The sequence below is a fragment of the Letharia columbiana genome (genome assembly GCF_014066305.1).
Source record: "Letharia columbiana isolate WasteWater2 chromosome Unknown Sc0000002_s0, whole genome shotgun sequence".
Classification (NCBI taxonomy): Eukaryota; Fungi; Ascomycota; class Lecanoromycetes; order Lecanorales; family Parmeliaceae; genus Letharia; species Letharia columbiana.
The window spans coordinates 1324259-1345554 of record NW_023501038.1 but is presented as its reverse complement, the minus strand read 5'-3'; the positions used below and the strand labels follow the sequence as shown (position 1 = coordinate 1345554).

The 21296-nt window shown below is 21.4% G+C and overlaps 2 protein-coding genes across 2 annotated transcripts; one reads left to right on the top strand and one right to left on the bottom strand.

The window, feature by feature from the left end:
* Positions 1-17050: 17050 nt before the first annotated feature.
* Positions 17051-18148, top strand: HO173_001373 (uncharacterized protein; the record flags this gene model as incomplete). The annotated part of the gene is made up of 1 exon (XM_037303313.1): positions 17051-18148. One exon carries the CDS (start codon positions 17051-17053, stop codon positions 18146-18148), a length of 1098 nt encoding a protein of 365 aa, XP_037169960.1.
* Positions 18149-18448: 300 nt separating this feature from the next.
* Positions 18449-21262, bottom strand: HO173_001372 (uncharacterized protein; the record flags this gene model as incomplete). The annotated part of the gene is made up of 5 exons (XM_037303312.1): positions 18449-18594; positions 18650-19427; positions 19480-19824; positions 19878-21087; positions 21180-21262. 5 exons carry the CDS (start codon positions 21260-21262, stop codon positions 18449-18451), a joined length of 2562 nt encoding a protein of 853 aa, XP_037169959.1.
* Between the last annotated feature and the right edge of the window lie 34 nt (positions 21263-21296).

Genomic DNA, 21296 nt, shown 5'->3' with positions numbered 1-21296 from the left:
TTTTTCGCGAATTTTTACTATAGCGAAAAATTCGAGTTTTAAAAACGATTATTACTATTAAAGAGACGGTTATTAACTTATATTAAATATATTCTCTTTATATATAAATTTAACTAATAAATATAATAAACTTAAATTTAAAGTCGTCTAATAATCGTTTAAGACGATTACTCTTAATAAAAATTTAAGTAACTCGAAATTTTCGTAGCTATAATTTCGATAATTTCGAATAATAATTTCGAATGATAATTACGAATAACGATAATTTTAAACGATAATTACGAACGATAATTATCGAACGATAATAATTTTTAGAACGATAATTTCGAACGATAATAATTCGAATAATAATTTCGAACGATAATTTCGAACGATAATTTCGAGTTAATAAAGAATTTAAATTCTCTAGAAGTAAATATTAATAACTATTCTATATATTTATATATATATAAAATAATAATTCTTTTCTTTATTAATATACTTACTTATTTTTTTTTTTTTTTTTTTTTTTTTATTTATTATTTTTTTATATCTTAATATATATAAAGAAACTATAAAATTAACTTAACTTTTTTATTTATTTTTTATATTTTAACGCTTTTTTTCTTTATTATATAAAATACTCTAATCTATTATATAAAATATTATATTTTTAATAATATTTATAATATATAAATATTATAAATTAATTTTTTTTAAATAAATTTAATAACTTAGTTATTTAATATATTTTTATTATATATAAAAGATTTATAATAAATTTATTATTAATTCGAAATTTTCGCGATAATTCTATTATTATTAACTCGAAATATTTAAGACTTTAAAAGATAATTCGAAACTTTCGCGATAATTTTATAATTAACTTAAAATAATCTTAAAAATACTTTAAAATTTTCGAGATCTTTATAAAGTACTAAATCTTACGCGAAAATTTAAAACTTTCGAGATAAACTTTATCTTTTAATTCGAAATTCTAAAATTATTTCTTCTACTTCGAAATTTTCGTAGTAATAATAATAATAATTTTAAATCTTTCTATTATACTTATAAATGATTTTATTATATTTATAGATATTTATATTAGCTATCTATATAACTAAGAGTCTTTATTTTCTTCGCTATTACTATTACTATCTTAAACTAATTATATTTCTTAATATCGTCGAAATCGTTTTACTTTATTATAAAGGTCTTTTATTTATACTCTATTACTTTCTTTTCGATATTAAAATAAAGCGATAGATTCTTTCGAATTTAACTTCATCGAAGCTTATAAGACTATTTAAGTATTATCTATCTTTCGAGTATATCGAGTCTATTTAAATAAGATACTTTAAGTCTTTAATATCTCTTTTCTATATTTCGTGAATTTTATTAATATAAAAGTCTATATAGTCTTATCGCTTTCGAACTTTTAGCGATAAGTAAATATTATCTAAATAAATAAATTATTTAAATAATCTTTAAAAAGTTTAAGGATATAATATCTTTATAGTATTATATAATTTCTTTATATACTTTTAAGACTTAGATTATAATAAATAAACTTAATTAAAATATTTATAAGAAATTTAAATATCTCGAATTTAAATAGCTAGTAAGAAATTATAACTATTCTATTCTCGAATTAATCGAGATATATCTCTAGATAATTAACTTAAAGATATAATATTCGAGATTTTATTTTTAAAGAACTCGAGTATAATATAAGATATCTTAAGAGTATAAGTCTTAATTATACTAATTAAAAGTTCGTTTTATTCGAAGTATAATCTAGTCTTCGAAGAATTCGAGTTTTATAAATATTAAATATCTAGAATTCTTATATTATTTTATCTCGATTTAGATATATAATATAGTAAATTTCGATATTTAATTATAATTTAAGTATTAATTAAAGATTAATATCTTTTTTTATTTTAATTTAATTAATCTTAACTAAGATTAAGTATAAAACGATTTTCTTAAAATTTATTTTCGAATTTTTTAAGATAATATTACGATCTTTATAATATAAGAGTTAAAGAATTATTTTAAAAGATTATAACGTTTAATAACTAAGATATTAAAGCTTTACTATATAAATCCTTATATAAATAAAATAATCTTCTAAATTTTTAAATCTCGAAATTTATAAGATTTATTAGTTTATAACTTCTTAATATATTCTTTGTCTAGCGTTAATATAGACTAATCGAGTTTTATAAAGAGTAGTAATTTATTAAAAAATACGAAAATCTCGAGCTTTTACTTTAAGGTTAATATTTTAATTAGAGATCGTAGTTTATTTATATTTCTATAGATTTTTCTTTTAAATTTTCGAAGATTTCGATCCTCGTAATATTTCGCTAATACTTCGAAATTTATAAAATATTTATTAAGATCTTATTTAAGAATTTTAAAGATGTTTTTTTTTATATAGCGGGAAGTAAATTAAGCGAAATACTAAGAGATATTCTATTTATAAAAAATAACTTATTTTATAATTCTATTACTTCGATTAATTCGAAGATAATAAATAAATCGTTTATTAATATTAGAGAGATTAATTTTTTAAGATTAAGATTAATTCGAAATCGATAATTAAATTAAAGCTCTTAAAAATAAAGAATATATCGAGACTTTAGAATTAGAATAGCTTAAAGATATCGAAGATTTATATATTAATAAAATAGAAGATTAAAAACGTTATAATTCTTTTTATTAAATTAAGTAGACTACTTAAGCTTCGATAAATAAGAAGACTTTAGAAATATATTATAAATAGTATTAATTATTTCGAATATTTATTTATATTAAGTTTAAAAACTTCGAAGATAAACTTAATATTTCTAAAGAGTACTTATCGAAATTAATTATTTTATAAATTTATATATTATATAATTATAATTAGATAGATTAAGAATCTCGAATAATAAAGAAAACGATATTAAATATATATAGTTATACTCTAAAAATGCGAGCTCTTATTTTTTAATATTATAATAATATATAAGATAGAGAAAGTTAATAATATTTAAAAGATTCGAATAAGAAATAGTAAGGAAATCCTTTACTTTCTATATTTATTTTAAGATATATAAAAACTATTTATTATAAAAAGATTTATATTTTCTAATTATCTTATAATCTCGAAGAATATAAATATTAATTTATAGAGAGTAAATATAAATAGAAGAGATATATATTAGTATAAGAGTAATAAATATTAAAAAACTTGAAAAGTTATTTCGATTTAATAATATAATAGAACTTTAACTAGAATAGTAATCTTTATTAATCTCGAAAACTTCGAATCTTTAAGTTTAAAAAGATATCTGGAGAATATATTATAATAACTTTAATCTATATAATTACTTTTTAATATTTACTTAGAATTAATAAGATTCTTATCTTAGAATATTATTAGATTAAGTTTTTTAATTCTCGAATTAATTAGATATTAATTATATTATAATATAAAAAGATATATTAATTTAAAGATAAATTTAAAAATCTCGAGTTTTAAGATTAATCTATATCTTTAAGAGTTTTAAGTCTTAATCCCCTTTAAAAGTCTTAAGATTTAAATTTATTATAGATCTTATCTAATACGATTTAATAGAAATTAAACTCTTTTATATATACTACGATCGATAATATTCTTAATTTAATATATCTTCTTTATATCTAGAATAGATAAATATTTCTAACTTTTAAAAGGGTTAAGTCTTTCGTAAATTTAATAAATATAATATTTCTTAAAAAATAAATTTAATAAGATTTAAAAACTTCGAAATATAATAAAATTTTCTCTAAATTCGAAGTAGTTTCCTTAATATTTTCTAACTTAATTTTAAAATAATCTTATAGATATTAGCGAAAATCTCGAAGTTTATAAAACTTATTCTTTTCGATAAGAGAAGATATAATATCTAATAAGTTATAAGAGATAAAATCTTTAAAAATTATATAATTAAAGTAGATAAAGTATAGATTATAATACGCTTTATATTATTTAATATCTTTATAATTAAAATAATAATTTAATAATACCTCGAGAGAATTTTATAAAGCTCGAATAATCGATAATTCGAAAGTATTATATATATAAAAGAAGTTATTAATATACTTAAGCTTTAATTACTTCGAATATATTTAAAATATAAATATTTCGAATATACTTATTCTTCGAGATTTTTGAAGAAAATAATTTTTATTAAATTCTTATAGAATTCGAAGAATAATTCTATATATTAATTATATCTTTTTAAGATAATTATATATCTTTTTATATAATAGTATTATTCTCTTCGATTTTAGTAATAGCGACGCTATTAATTAGATTAATAGTAGCTTTATTAATAATCATTTAAAGCGTCTTAAAGATTTTCTAAAGAAAGATATTAAAGTATTTATTAACGTTATTAATTAAATTAATAATAGCTTTAAAAATTAATATTTATTAATATTATTAATTAAATTAATAATAGCTTTATCGATAATCTTAAGCTTTTTAAAGATTTTTTAAAGAAAGATATTAAAATATTTATTAATATTATAATATTTTATATTTATAACAAAAAATATTATCTATACTAGCTACGATATTTATCTAGATTATATTAAAATATAAATATTTCGAATTAATTTAGAACTCGAGAATTTCGAAGAAAGTAATTATTATTAAATTCTTATAGAATTCGAAGTAAGTCTATATATTAATTCTTAGACTCGTCTTTAAGGCTCTTTAATAAATTCTTCTTAAAATAATTATTAATATAACTATTTTAAAGCTAAATTAAATAATTAGTATTCGATAAATTAGAATAATTTAGATTAAGTTATAAACCTTCTTAAGATCTAATTAATTTTTTTTAATATTTATTATAAATTTAAGAAGATAATCTTCGAAAAAATCGAATTAATATCTATATTTAAAGTAAGTTTAAGAAAAATAAACGTATTAATAAATAAGTATAAAATTTAAAATAAGTCGATTTCTACGAATAGTTAGTAAATTATATATTCTTATTTATTTATAAAACTCTTATCTTTAAATTAAAATATTTAAGTTCTCGAGCTTTTTAAAATAGCTTAAATCTATTTAATTATAATTTAATAATAGCGTTTTATAAAGTTAAAAGATTAATAAAACCTCGAAATATTCGAAGAAAAAATACTTTAAAAAAATCGAGGTTTAAAATTATAGATTATATTATTTAAAGTATATAATCGTATAATAAAAGCTCTTTATTCTTCAATTTATCTAATTATTACTTAGAATTTAATATCTAGAGAGAAAGTTAATTTATAAAATATAAATTTAGAAAAAGATCAATAAATACGAACTCGACGATCTTTATAATATATTAAATATTTATAGAATCTATAACTATAGAAAGATTTTTTAAATAATAAATTAATAATATCAAGAAATAAGAAAGAAAATATATTAACTTTCATCTAATTTTAATAGAATTATTCTAAATTTAATTTTATAAATTTTTCGAATTTTAGAAACTTAGATTAAAGTCTTCGAGGAATTTAAACTTATAAATTTACGATAATAAAAATCTAAATAGATTATCTTATAAGCCTCTTTTTATTAAATTAGCTTATACTCTTATTTAAATTCGAGATTAATATCTCTAATAAAGTCTAACTTTATTAATTTTTTATAAGAATAAAAAAGTATAACTTCTCTTCGAAGAATAAATTTATCTTTAATATTTTTAACACGATTAAGAATATTTATAAACTTCTCGAGAGAATAAATTAAATTATTCTTTTTCGAATCTTTCGATATTATTATAAATCTTTTTAAGTTCTTTACTTAAGTAAAAGTATTTCGAAAATTTATAAATAGATTAAATTTATCTTTATTACTCTTTTAAATTTTCGAAGTTATAATTAAATCTTTTAAATCTTTTAAGATTATATCGAGATTTTTTAAGTCTTTTAAGACTATAATAGAGTTTCTTAAATCTTTTAAAACTATATTTAAATATTTTAAATCTTTTAAGATTAAATCTAAGTTTTTTAAATAATTTAAAATTATATTATTATTTCTTAAATAGTTTAAAACTATATTAAGATCTCTTAAATCTTTTAAAATTATATTTAGATATTTTAAATCTTTTAAGATAATATCTAAATCTTAATCTATTAAGTTTTTCGAGATCTTATTTTTATCTTTCTTTACTTTTATAGCTTTCGAAGCTTTTAAAGCTTTTAAAGTTTTTAAAATCTTACTTATATTCTTTAAAACTTTTAACGATTTATTTATATTCTTCGAAACTTTCGAAGAATCGCTTATATCTTTTAAAACTTTCAAAAAATTATTTAAGTTCTTTAAAACTTTTTAAAGTCTTATTTATATTCTTCGAAACTTTCGAAGAATTATTTATATTCTTTAAAACTTTCGAAGAGTTACTTAAGTTCTTCGAAACTTTTAAAGCCTTATTTATATTCTTCGAAACTTTCGAAGAATCGCTTATATTCTTCGAAATCTTTCGAAGAGTTATTTAAGTTCTTCGAAACTTTTAAAGCCTTATTCGCATCCTTCGAAATCTTCGAAGAATCGCCTATATTCTTCGAAAGTTTTAAAGAGTTATTTAAGTTCTTCGAAACTTTCGAAGACTTATTTATATTTTTCGAAACTTTCGAAGAATCGCCTATATTCTTCGAAATTTTCGAAGAGTTATTTAAGTCCTTCGAAACTTTCGAAGTCTTATTTATATTTTTTAAAACTTTCGAAGAATCGCTTATATCTTTTAAAATCTTCGAAGAATTATCTAAATCCTCCGAGACTTTCGAAGCCTTATCCGCGTTCTTCGAAACTTTCGAAGAATTATCTATATCTTTTAAAATCTTCGAAGGATTATCTAAGTCCTCTAAAACTTTTAAAATCTTATTCGCGTTCTTCGAAACTTTCGAAGAATCGCCTATATCTTTTAAAACTTTCGAAGACTTACTTATATTCTTCGAAACTTTCGAGGATTTATCTTTATTCTTTAAAACTTTTATATTTAATTCTATATTTTTTACTATTTTTAAAATTAGCTTTTAATTTAAAGAATATAGCTAGATTCTTATTTTTTAAATCTTTTAAAGATTTTAAAAATATATCTTTTAAAGTAGTTTTATTTAAAAACTTTAATACTTCGATATCTAATTCTATTAAAATTTTATTTTCTTAAGCTTTTAAAGGAGGTTTTTTCGAGATTAAAATACTTATAGTATTCTTAGAATTCGAAGTTAATAAGTTCGAGTTTTTTAAGACTTCTAATAAATTCGAAGTTTTCGAGACTTCTAAAGAGTTAATAGAATTTAAGATTAATTTCGATACTTTTAATTTAGAATCTTTTAAAATCGAATTCTTTATAGTAGTTAATTTAAGTTTATAAAAAATTTAAATATTAATAATATATCTTTAATATAAATAAGATTATAGAAATATTTATCGCTTAGAAGATATTATAGATAAAAATTATAAGAGATTTAAAATATATAAAGTTCTTAAAAAGATTAAAGAGTAAAAGAAGAAGTATGAGAAATTGCGATATTTTAGAGATTTTAAATTAATATTTCACTTTTTTAGAAGCTTACTTCTTTAAGATTAATATAAAATTAAAATTTATAAATAAAATTTATTAACTATAATAATAGTTTTAAAAAATTTAATATTTTTAGATAATAGAGAAAACCTCGAAATATTTAAAGAATATATATTTTAGCTTGAAATCTTCGAAGAATATATCTTTTAACTCGAAATCTTCGATAAATTATTTAAATTATTAAATATAATTATATAAATATTTAAAGATAAAAATTTATTTATTTTATTAAAAATACTTTTTTATATTAATATATATAAAAGAATAAGATAGAGTTAAGCTATAAAACTTTAAATTTATATATATAATCAATTATAAATTTAAGATTATTACGCTCTTTAATTAGATTAATTAAATTAATCTACTAATCTTTTTTAAACTTTCTTATTAAAAATTTATATATAAAAATTTTATATTTTAAAGTATTTAATTTATAATATTTATAATTACTTTATAATTTCTTAAATTATAAAACTCGCTTTATACTTTTTAATATTATAAAAATTATAAAATTTAATTTATTATTAATAAATTAAATAAATATTTAAATATAATAATTATAATAGTTATATTAAATATATTTAAAAATAAATAATAATTTTTTTATTTATTTATTATTCTTTTATTATTCTATTAATTTTATTTATTTTATTTATTAATTCTATTAATTTTATTAATTCTACTAATTTTACTAATATAAATATAATTATTTTTAATACCTCTCGCTTAATTAGAGCCCCTTATTAACGCTCTTAAATTATTTTTTAATAAATTTATTATTATTAATAATTAAGGTCGTAAGTAATTCTAATAGCTATTTATTACTACTTATAAATATATTAAAAAATTCTTAAAAAGAGCTTAAATAGATATATTTTTTTTTATATATTTCTTTTAAGCTAATAATAAATAAATTAAATTAATATTTAAATATTATAATTATATTAAACGCGTTTAAACGTTATATATTTTTTATAATTTTATATTAAATTATTATTTAATAAGTAAAGAATATTATTATAATTTAATTTATTATTCTTATTATATTAAAAAGTAAAAGAAGAAATTATAATAAATAAATATAAAGAATATTATAAAGAAATTAAATAATAATAAAATTATTATTATTAAAAATATAACTTAACTCTCTAAGATCTTACGTTATATACTCTTTATAATTTTATATTAAATTATTATTTAATAAGCGAAGAATATTATTATAATTTAATTTATTATTTTTATTATATTAAGAAGTAAGAGAAGAAATTATAATAGATAAATATAAAGAATATTATAAAGAAATTAAATAATAATAAAATTATTATTATTAAGAATATAATTTAACTCTCTAAAATCTTATATTATATATTCTTTATAATTTTATATTAAATTATTATTTAATAAGTAAAGAATATTATTATAACTTAGTTTATTATTTTTACTATATTAAAAAATAAGAGAAAAAACTATAATAAATAAATATAAAAAATATTATAAAGAAATTAAGTAATAATAAGATTATTATTATTAAGAATACGATTTAACTCTCTAGAATTCTATATTATATACTCTTTATAATTCTATATTAAATTATTACTTCGAAATAATATATATTTAAATAAATTAAAACTATTCGATATCTTATTTTAATAACTATTTTATTATTTAAAAGATTTTATTATAATAAGAGATAATATAAGATTTATACTACTAATTAGTATATTATCTCTATTTCTTTTTTAATATTTTAATACTTCTTATTATAAAAATATAATCTTTCTTTATTTTTTATAAATAATTATTATAAATTAATTTTTTATATTTAATATATCTTTCTAATTAGATTTTAACGCGTCTCTCTTTATATATATATATTTATATATAGATTAAAAATATATAATAAGCGATTAGAGTTTAATTTAATTTAGAAAAAAATTAACTTTATAAATTCAATTTATAAATCTTTACTTATTTATAATAATTATTTATAAAAAATAGAGAAAAATTATATTTTTATAATAAGAAGTATTAAAATATTAAAAAGAAATAAAGATAATATATTAATTAATAATATAAATTTTATATTATTTTTTATTATAATAAAATCTTTTAAATAATAAAATAATTATTAAAATAAAATATTAAATAATTTTAATTAATTTAAATATATATTATTTTAAAATAATAATTTAATATATAATTATAAAGAGTATATAATATAAGATTTTAGAGAGTTAAGTTATATTTTTAATAGTAATAATTTTATTATTACTTAATTTCTTTATAATATTCTTTATATTTATTTATTATATTAATTTTTTTTTATATTAATTAAATAGATTAATATAAAATTATAAAAAATAAATTTATTATATTATTATTATTAATAATTATCTTTATAATATTCTTTATAATATTCTTTATAATATTCTCTATATTTATCTATTATAATTCTTTCTTTTATTTCTTTTTTTATAAAATATTAAATTAAATAATTAATTAAATAATTAACTAAGTAGATAATTAATATAATATAAGATTTTAAAAAGCTAAATTATATTTTTAATAATAATAATTTTATTATTATTTAATTTCTTTATAATATTTTTTATATTTATTTATTATAATATTTTTTTTTATTTTTTTATAAAATATTAAATTAAGTAATTAATTAAATAATTAATTAAATAAATAATTAATTAGTATATATAATAGAATAAGATAAGATTAAATTTAAAAATCTTAAATTTATATATATAGCTAATTAATAATTTAGATTTATTATACTCTTTTAATTAGACCGACTAAGTTAGCTCGATAACTCTTTTATATCTCTCTTATTAAAAATTTATATATAAAAGTTTTATACTTTAAAGTATTTAGTTTATAATATATATAGTTACTTTATAATTTCTTAAATTATAAAGCTCGCTTTATACTTTCTAACGTTATAAAAATTATAAAATTTAATTTATTATTAATAAATTAAATAGATATTTAAATATAATAGTTATAGTAGTTATATTAGACGCGTTTAGAATTAAATAATAATTCTTTTATCTATTTATTATTCTTTTACTATTCTATTAATTCTATTAATTTTATTAATTCTATTAATTTTATTAATATAAATATAATTATCTTCGATATTTCTTATTTAATTAGAGTCTCTTATTAATATCTCTAGATTACTTTTTAATAAATTCGCTATTACTAGTAATCGAGGCCGTAAGTAAGCTTAATAATTATTTATTACTACTTATAAACGCGTTAAAAAACTCTTAAAAAGAGTTCGATTTAAGTATATATATCTCTTTTATTTATTTTTTAGAGATCTTATTAATACCCTTAAGCTATTCTTTAATAAATCTATTATTATTAATAATCGAGGTTATAAATAAGCTTAATAGCTATTTACTACTACTTATAAATGTATTAAAAAACTTTTAAAAAGAGTTTAAATAAATATATTCTTCTTTATATACTTCTTTTAAGTTAGTAATAGATAAGTTAAATTAATATTTAAATATTATAATTATATTAAACGTATTTAAGATTAAATAATAATCCTTTTATCTATTTATATAATTATTCTTTTTTTATTATTTTATTAATTCTATTAATATAAATATATTTATTCTTAATACTCTCGTATTTAATTAAATAAGAGAAGAATCTATAATAGACGAATATAAAGAATATTATAGAGAATATTATAAAGGTAGTTATTAATAATAGTAATATAATAGATCTACTCTTTATAATTTTATATTAACTTAATATTTAATAAGAGAAGAAACTACTATAGTAAATAAATATGAAGAATATTATAAAGATAATTATTAGTAGTAATAATATAATAAATCTACTCTCTATAATCTTATATTAATTTAATATTTAATAAAAAAAGAAATTATTATAGTAGATAAATATAAAGAATATTATAAAGATAGTTATTAGTAGTAATAATATAATAGACTTATTCTTTATAGTCTTATACTAGCTTAATATTTAATAAGAGAAGAAATTACTATAGTAGATAAATATAAAAAATATTATAAAGATAATTATTGGTAGTAGTAATATAATAGATTTACTTTTTATAATCTTATATTAATCTACTTAATTAGAATAAGAGAAATTATTATAATAGACGAATACGGAGAATACTATAAAGAAATTAAGCGATAATAAAATTCTTAATATTAAAAATACGACTTAGCTCTCTAAGATTCTACATTATATACTCTTTATAATTTTATATTAAATTATTATTTAATAAGCGCGAAGAATATTATTATAATTAAGTCTATTATTTTTACTATATTAAGAAGTAAGAGAAGAAATTATAATAGATAAATATAAAGAATACTATAAAGAATATTATAGAGAATATTATAAAGAATATTATAAAGATAATTATTAGCAGTAGTAATATAATAGATCTACTCTCTATAATCTTATATTAATTTATTTAATTAATATAAGAGAAGTTAATATAGTAGGCGAATATAAAGAATATTATAAAGAAATTAAGTAATAATAAAGCTTTTAATATTAAGAATACGATTTAACTCTCTAAAATTCTATATTATATACTCTTTATAATTCTATATTAAATTATTACTTCGAAATAATATATATTTAAATAAATTAAAATCGTTTAATATTTATAGCTATTTTATTATTCGAAAAATTTTATTATAATAGAAGATATTATAAGATTTATATTACTAATTAATACGTTATCTTTATTTCTTTTTAATATTTTAATACTTCTTATTATAAAAATATAGTCTTTTCTTTATTTTTTATAAATAATTATTATATCTTTCTAATTAAACCTTAACGCGCCTCTTTTTATATATATATATTTATATATTATATAGATTAAATTAATTTTATAATAATAAAAGTAGATTAAAAATATATAATAAGCGATTAAAGTTTAATTTAATTTAGAATTAAAATTAAAATTCGATTTAACTTAAAAAAATTTAACTTTATTTAATTTAGAAAAATTTAACTTTATAAATTTAATTTATAGGCCTTTATTTATATAATATAATATTTTAAAAAATTAAACTATATTCTTAATAATAATAATTTTATTATTATTTAATTTTTTTATAATATTCTTTATAATATTCTCTATAATATTCTTTATATTTATTTATTATAATTTTTTTTTTTTTATAAAATATTAAATTAAATAATTAATTAAATAATTAACTAAGTAGATAATTAATATAATATAAAATCTTAAAAAGTTAAATTATATTCTTAATAATAATAATTTTATTATTATTTAATTTCTTTATAATATTCTTTATATTTATTTATTAATATTTATTTATTAATATTTATTTATTTATTTATTTAATAATTTTAATTAAAAAATAATTATAAATTTTATTAAAATAATAATTATTTAATTATTTAAATTTATAAGTAAAGGTTTATAAATTAAATTTATAAAGTTAGATTTTTTTAATTAAATTAAATTAAACTCTAATCGCTTATTATATATTTTTAATTTATATATAAATATATATATATAAAAAGAAATACGCTAAGATTTAATTAGAAAGATATATTAAATATAAAAAATTAATTTATAATAATTATTTATAAAAAATAGAGAAAGACTATATTCTTATAATAAGAAGTATTAAAATATTAAAAAGAAATAAAGATAATATATTAATTAGTAATATAAATTTTATATTATCTTCTATTATAATAAAATCTTTTAAATAATAAAATAGCTATTAAAGTAAGATATTAAATAATTTTAATTTATTTAAATATATATTATTTCGAAATAATAATTTAATATAAAATTATAAAAAGTATATAATATAAGATTTTAGAGAGCTAAGTCGTATTCTTAATATTAAGAGTCTTATTATTACTTAATTTCTTTATAATATTCTTTATATTTATTTATTATTATAATTTCTTTTTTTACTTCTTAATATAATAAAGATAATAAATTAAATTATAATAATATTCTTTATTTATTAAATAATAATTTAATATAAAATTATAAAGAGTATATAATATAAGATTTTAAAAAGTTAAATCGTATTTTTAATAATAATAATTTTATTATTACTTAATTTCTTTATAATATTCTTTATATTTATCTATTATAATTTCTTTTTTTATTTCTTAATATAATAAAGATAATAGATTAAATTATAATAATATTCTTTATTTATTAAATAATAATTTAATATAAAATAATTAAATTATAATAATATTCTTTACTTATTAAATAATAATTTAATATAAAATTATAAAAAATATATAACGTAAAATTTTAAAGAGCTAAGTTATATTTTTAATAATAATAATTTTATTATTATTTAATTTCTTTATAATATTCTTTATATTTATTTATTATAATTTTTTTTTTTTATTTTTTAATATAGTAGAGATAATAAATTAAATTATAATAATATTCTTTACTTATTAAATAATAATTTAATATAAAATTATAAAAAGTATATAATATTTAAATATATTTAATATAATTATAATATTTAAATATTAATTTAATTTATTTATTACTAATTTAAAAGAAATATATAAAAAAAATATATTTATTTAAACTCTTTTTAAGAGTTTTTTAATACGTTTATAAGTAGTAATAGATAGTTATTAAACTTACTTATAGTCTTAATTATTAATAATAATAAATTTATTAAAAAATAATTTAAGAATATTAATAAGAAGCTTTAATTAAGTAAGAGATATTAAAGATAATTATATTTATATTAATAAAATTAATAGAATTAATAGAATTAATAGAATTAATAAAATAGAATTAATAGAATTAATAGAATAATAGAAGAATAATAAATAAATAAAAGAATTATTATTTAATTTTAAACGCGTTTAATATAACTATTATAACTACTATATTTAAATATTTATTTAATTTATTAATAATAGATTAAATTTTATAATTTTTATAGCGTTAGAAAGTATAAAGCGAGTTTTATAATTTAAGAAATTATAAAGTAATTATATATATTATAAGCTAAGTACTTTAAAATATAAAATTTTTATATATATATTTTTAATAAGAGAGTTTAAGAGAATTAGCGAGTTAATTTAATTAATCTAATTAAAAAATATAATAATTTTAAATTTATAATTAATTATATATATAAATTTAAAATTTTATAACTTAACTTTATCTTATTCTTTTATATATATTAAATTAATTTTTTATATTTAATATATCTTTCTAATTAAGTCTTAACGCGTCTCTTTTTATATATATATATTTATAAATTAAAAATATATAATAAGTAATTAGAGTTTAATTTAATTTAGAATTAAAATTAAAATTTAATTTAATTTAGAAAAATTTAATTTTATAAATTTAATTTATAAATCTTTATTTATATAATATATTATTATAATAAATATATAAAAAAAGAATTTATTATATTAATTATAATTAATTAAATCTTTATAAATAAAAATTATTTATTAAATAATATATATTTAAATAAATTAAAATTATTTAATATCTTATTTTAATAATTATTTTATTATTTAAAAGTTTTTATTTTAATAAAAGATTTTATAGAATATATATTATTAATTAATACGATATCTCTACTTCTTTCTAATTTTTTAAAAAATTATATATATATATTTCTTATTATAAAAATATAATATTTCTCTATTTTTTATAAATAATTATTATAAAATATTTTAGAAATATTTATAAAATTATTAATATAAAATTAATATTATATATATTTATTTATAAATTATATAAATAATTAATATTTTTTATATTATATATATATATAAATTAAATTATAATAATTTTTTAATAAATATTTATAATTATTAAAATCTCGCTCTTCTATATTTTCTTTATTAAAAAAATAGATATATATTATTTATAATAATAATAACTTTTTTATTTTCTATTAAAATTTTAAAATTTAAAATTTAAAATTTTAAAACGCTATTTATACTTTTCAAATTTTTAAAAATATTAAAAATTTATTTTATAATTATTAAAGCGTAAGAAATTTAAATATTACTTATTAAAATTCGTTTATTAAAAATTATTTATTTATTTACTTAATAATCTTAATTAAAAAAATAATTATAAATTTAATTTATAAGTTTTTACTTATTTATATATAATATAATTATAATTTTATTTTTATTTTTTATAATTAAATTATTTATAATTATTTTAATATTTTTATAATAATTATTTCTATTATTTCTATTATTTCTATTATTATTATTATTATTATTATTATTATTATTATTATTTATTTATTAGAAAATTATATCTATTATTTCTATTATTTCTATTATTATTATTATTATTATTATTATTATTATTATTACTATTATTATTTATTTTAGAAAATTATATCTAAGAAAAATTACGAAAAAAATCGAAAAAAGTAAAGTTTTAAAATTCTCGAATAATTTTTTTTATTCGAATTATGAACTAGCTAATTTTTTTTTTTTTTTTTTTTTTTTGATTCATCTAGTTAAATCTCTAATTACTTATTTATAGATTTAATCTTCAGTAAGCTAAATAACAGCGCTCTAAAATTTAAAAAATTTGAATTAGTGATTTTTTATATAAAAGCTCAAAAAAAAAAATCTTCGAAATATTGGCGGTAAAGATTTATTAATAAAAGATATCTCTTAAATCGATAATCTTTATCTAAAATTCGTTATCTCGAATTATTCGAATTATTAAAAGATTTAAAAAATATATATAATTTTATAATCTAAGTTATCGCTAAAGGTAGCTAGAATTACTTTATTTTCGAAAAAATCGAATTAGTAATAGATTCGAAAAAATCGTAGTTTTAAAAAATATATTTATAATCTTGGCGGTTCTATCTAACTCTCTTGGAAACTAAATTTCGAAAAATTCGAATTAGCTAATTTTTATAATTTTCATCTTTAATAAAGAACTTCGAAAAATATAAATATTCTTAAGAAAATTATAATTCTTAAGTTATAGCTTAATAATAATATATTATAAAAAAATCGAATTAGTAATATAAATAGAAAAGCTTTAAAATAATTAAATTTTAAAATAATATTTATACGATAATATGTTATCTACGTCATATCTTATTAAGAAATTCTCTAGTATTTTCTAAGATTTAAGAAATTTAAATTAGTAAAGAGCTCGAAAAAAGAGTTTTGCTTTCCAAGCGTATGCCGATGAGCCTATGATAGATTGGCATATCATGATATTAAACCACATGGATGGTAGCATGGGTGATTTAGGAAGATGTTCCAGAGTCGCGTAAACTGTCAGATCTAGCGCCTTTCAGGGACCGAGATCCGAGGTTCTTCCGGGTCATTGACATGTTCGAGGATCCCTTTGAGCCCCTCTAGCTCTCAATTGTGCTGCAACAACAACCGCAATCCTCGTGATGAGCGACTCCGAAGGGCCCAAGTCCAAGGAAATACCCTCATGGCAACGTCAAGAACCCTCGAGTTTGCCAAAACAGCCTGACGACTCTCCATCACAAGAGCCCGCTGAGCGACAGCCTCCAGAATCCAGAGCTCCTCTGATCGAGAAAGCTTCCAAATTCCTCGAAGATGACTCTATACGCGATGCCCCAATTGAACGAAAGAGGCTGTTTCTGGAGTCCAAAGGTCTGACTGAGACCGAAATCGACGACCTACTCGAAATCCAACATACCCCCGAAGCAGCCGTCATGGAGGACTATGGGATAGAGCGAGAAGGAATCTCACAATCTACACCTCCCACTGCCCCTCAAACCCCCTCAACATCGTCAGTTCCCCAAGAACGACCACCAGCCGCACCATCAAAGGACAACCCCCCCATAATAACGTATCCTGAGTTCCTCCTCCACGCCCAAAAGCCCGCCCCACTCATTACGGCCAACCGTCTCCTCACATCTCTATACATCGCGTCTGGCGCCGGGGCTACGATCTACGGAACGAGCAAATACATTGTGGAACCCATGGTTGAAAGCTTGACATCGGCGAGGCATTCGCTGTTTGAAGGTGCAGGAGCAAATATTGATGCTTTGAATGAGAAGCTCAAGAGCGCCGTGTCAAAAGTGCCAGAAATACCACACCATTCCAAGGAGGATGATTCAGATAAAGACTCTCTAAGCTCGGACGGGGCACGCTTCTTCAACCGCTCCGCAGGCACACAGACATCACCGCATCTTTCTCGGTCGAATTCCTCTACCTCCTCTGACCCCGATGAAACGCTTTCGCCTGCCCAAGACCACACGAGCGCACTCTTGGGGATTCATAGCAAGCTATCTGATCTCCTCCCCGCAGATGGTAAGCCGACGAACCCGCTCGGCGACAGCATAAGCGAGCTACGATCATATTTGGAGAAGCTGCCACAAGCGAATTCCCTACATCTAGGCGGGAAGGCCAGGAAAATCGGGGAGATTGATGCGGTGGCGAATGTGAAGGCTGAGATCAGAGGCGTGAAGGGCGTGCTGTTGAGTGCAAGGAATTTTCCCAGTGGAGTGGCTGCTCGATGACGTTGGGCTCGCTTGGCTTTCGATCGCGCTGGCGTTTGGACCCTTTGGGTTTCGAAAATAGCATGGAGTGCAATCAGATTTGCAATGATATAGGTATACCCCTTTTTGGATGGCGGCGCTCTGCAGCAACGATTTATTGCATACACATCAAAATTTGGTATCCGTCATCTCGTTGCAATCTCGAATGCGCCCAAACCCTACCCAATCTAATTGCAATATAGGGGCTCTTCTCCATAGAGCCTGCCACGATCCCGGTCAACATATTTCCCACGCTTATATATCTGGTATCATTTCTAACAATCAAAGCCCCGCAACGAGCAAAAGCCCATAGCCCAAAGTTATTACGACCAGAAAAGTAATGATACTGGCTGGTATGCCTCTCGAGATAAAATGTTTAACTTGCAAATACCGTTGGCCGGTTTGTGGATCTTCCATCATGATAGCCGCTGAAAGATTTGTCAATGACTGAATACGTGAAACGTGAGAAGAAAGCAGGCTTACTCATATTCGGAAAGCCGCTGGTAGGCAGACCCATGGCGGCAGAGCACATAAGCGCGCTACCCATAACCAGCAGATTCGGATGTGGTTCCTTCATGCCAGCGCCGACCGTATGAACCAAGGGCAAAATGATCAAGGCCGCAACTGTATGGCTGATAAATGTCGCAACGACTAGGATCAAGGCCGCAAAAACGACCAAGACACCATAAAGGCTCATGCCCTCCACTCTGTCTGTTATAGCACCAGCGATAGTATGCAGGAGACCTGACGACGAGACGGCTTTGCCAAGGGATAGGCCACCAGCGGCGAGGATAATGATAGTCCAAAGGAAGTTGTTGAAGTCTTCCTTCGTTAAGATGCCGGTGCCAAAGAAGAGGACGATGGGTATGATGGCTACAACACCCATGTCGCCAAAGACATTCTCCAACTGATGCGTGACGCACCACAGTACTATAGTTACCACGGTGACTCCGCTAATGAACCATTGTACGCCGGTGAACTTGTCCTTCATAGGCCGTATTGGCACGATGGTGGTGCCTTTTCCAGGCTGGAAGGTGATAAGGAGGAGTACCCAAATGAGGAGGATGGAAATAATGCAGACGGGGAGGGCGATGAAGAACCAGATCCCCCAACTAGGTTGGGGCCGCATGTTTTGGAGGGCGATGATGTTTTGCGGAGAAGCAATGGGGGAGGCAGCGCCACCAATGTTAGAGGCGAGGGCGATGCCAAGGATGAGGGCTTTGGAGAAATGGGAGTCCGAGGGTAGGTTGCGGAGGAGTGGCTGAATAGTGAGTCAGAACTCCCTGTGGGATTAATCAAAGAGGGAAACATACTTGAATGATCGAGAAACACAGTACTGGAGATGCAACGTTACTTATCCACATACTGAGGATCATAGCAACAAACATGTTCGTAATCAGAACAGTCCGCGGCCGTGTGCCCGCTTTGCTTAGGACGAACGTAGCCATCATCTTAGCAATGTGAAACTTCGAAAGTGCTGCTGCAATCGTAAAGCCTCCTAGCAACAGCATGATAACTGGCGTCCACATCGCTGCAAAGATGTACTTGGTCGCGGTTTTGGGGTCAAGTCGATGGTGCGGCTTTTCGTCTTGTCTGACTACTTGCAAGACAACGGTGAGGAAGGGCACTAAGAGTGCTGTCACGAAAAGAGGTATGACCTGGACTGGATCAGCAACCATCTAGGTGCTTGATTTTCCTCTGTCGGGCCTACCTCTGTCGCCCAAAGCAAGCTCACAAACACAAGCATTGCAAGACAATTTTGCTGCTCTGGTTTCTTCATGATTGGTACTACCAGCAGAATTGTGAAGATGACCAGGATTCCGATGAGCACGAAGAACGTTGAGCTAAACAGCCAGCGGGGGCATCTGTATCTTCCAATTGGAGTGTCAAGTTCTTTAGTACCCACGTCGTCCGGCTCATCGCCTTGTAATCGATGTTTCGAAGGATCGTTATCTCCACCAAGAAGTGTCCGTCCTAAGCCCATATTTGCAGCTTGAGCTTTTCGCTCTATACCGATCATTTCCCGCCATACGGTGTTCCTTTCCCAAACCACATGCTCTCGAAGATGTAGCCGTAACTCTCGTCGCGCACTGCCAATGTCCCCTTTTGTGATAACACCCGCGTATACCCTCTCAATATTCGTTATGTTCTCATCAATATGTTGCATGGTTTCCTGCTTGAATGGATATGCAGGAGTAACACTGTCCTTGACGTACGCACTTTTGAGGCTTCGATTTAACGTCTTGTCATATTTTTTGCAAACCTTCGAGAAGCCTGTTTTGTTGAGCTGGACGAATGATTTCAATTCGCACAGCGAAACAAATAGGCTGATTGTCCGCTTCTTCAAAGTCATGCCAGAAGCTAGCAGTCCCTCGAGTGCATTGTCACTGTAGTCATCCTGTGCTTGGCTCATCCTTCTTCTTGGCATAGGTAGTTCTCTCGAGCTTCTGACGTCGTCATGGGCGTGGCTTGCGTTGGTATCATAGGTTTTCCGCCGGCCTATGTGGCTGCCATTCATTGCCGTCCTATCGTCTGCATCGTCATCGCTGTCGCCTTCTTCGTCCCCTTCATCTATAGTTGACGCACTCATAGTACTTGTCCGCCGTTGTCTGCCACTAATCTTTCCGAAAAGGCTCCCACGGCGCGGCCTTCCATTCTTATCCGTAGCCCCATCCAACTGGTCGAAGTCCTGTCCTTCCGTCTCTGCCTCGTATGACTGCTCATCGTTCATCAATTCTCCCACTTCCCCGTAGATCTCGAGCTCTTTCAGCTGGTAAAAAGAACAGATCTTCTCCAGTTCCTGATCGAGGGCTCGCCGAAACACAGCATCAGGATCCTCGGTACTGATCAAAGGTGAGGCTTCGGCATCCTCATGGGCTATCGTAGATGACTGGTTGACGGATTTCTCAAGCTGGTATATTCTGATATAGTAGAAAGTGGTCAGCCCGAGCTTCTCATAGCCTCGATTGAGGCTTCGCCTGGGGAAAGAGCTTTGAACAGGGTCCGTGCGTACAATTTCTTGAGATTGCTGTAGGAGATGTAATGACTGCTCCAATCCGGCACCGCATTGAATTGGATACTGTGTGAGAACTTCATTTTTTCGAGTACAGAGAACTCGTGGAGCTTGCGC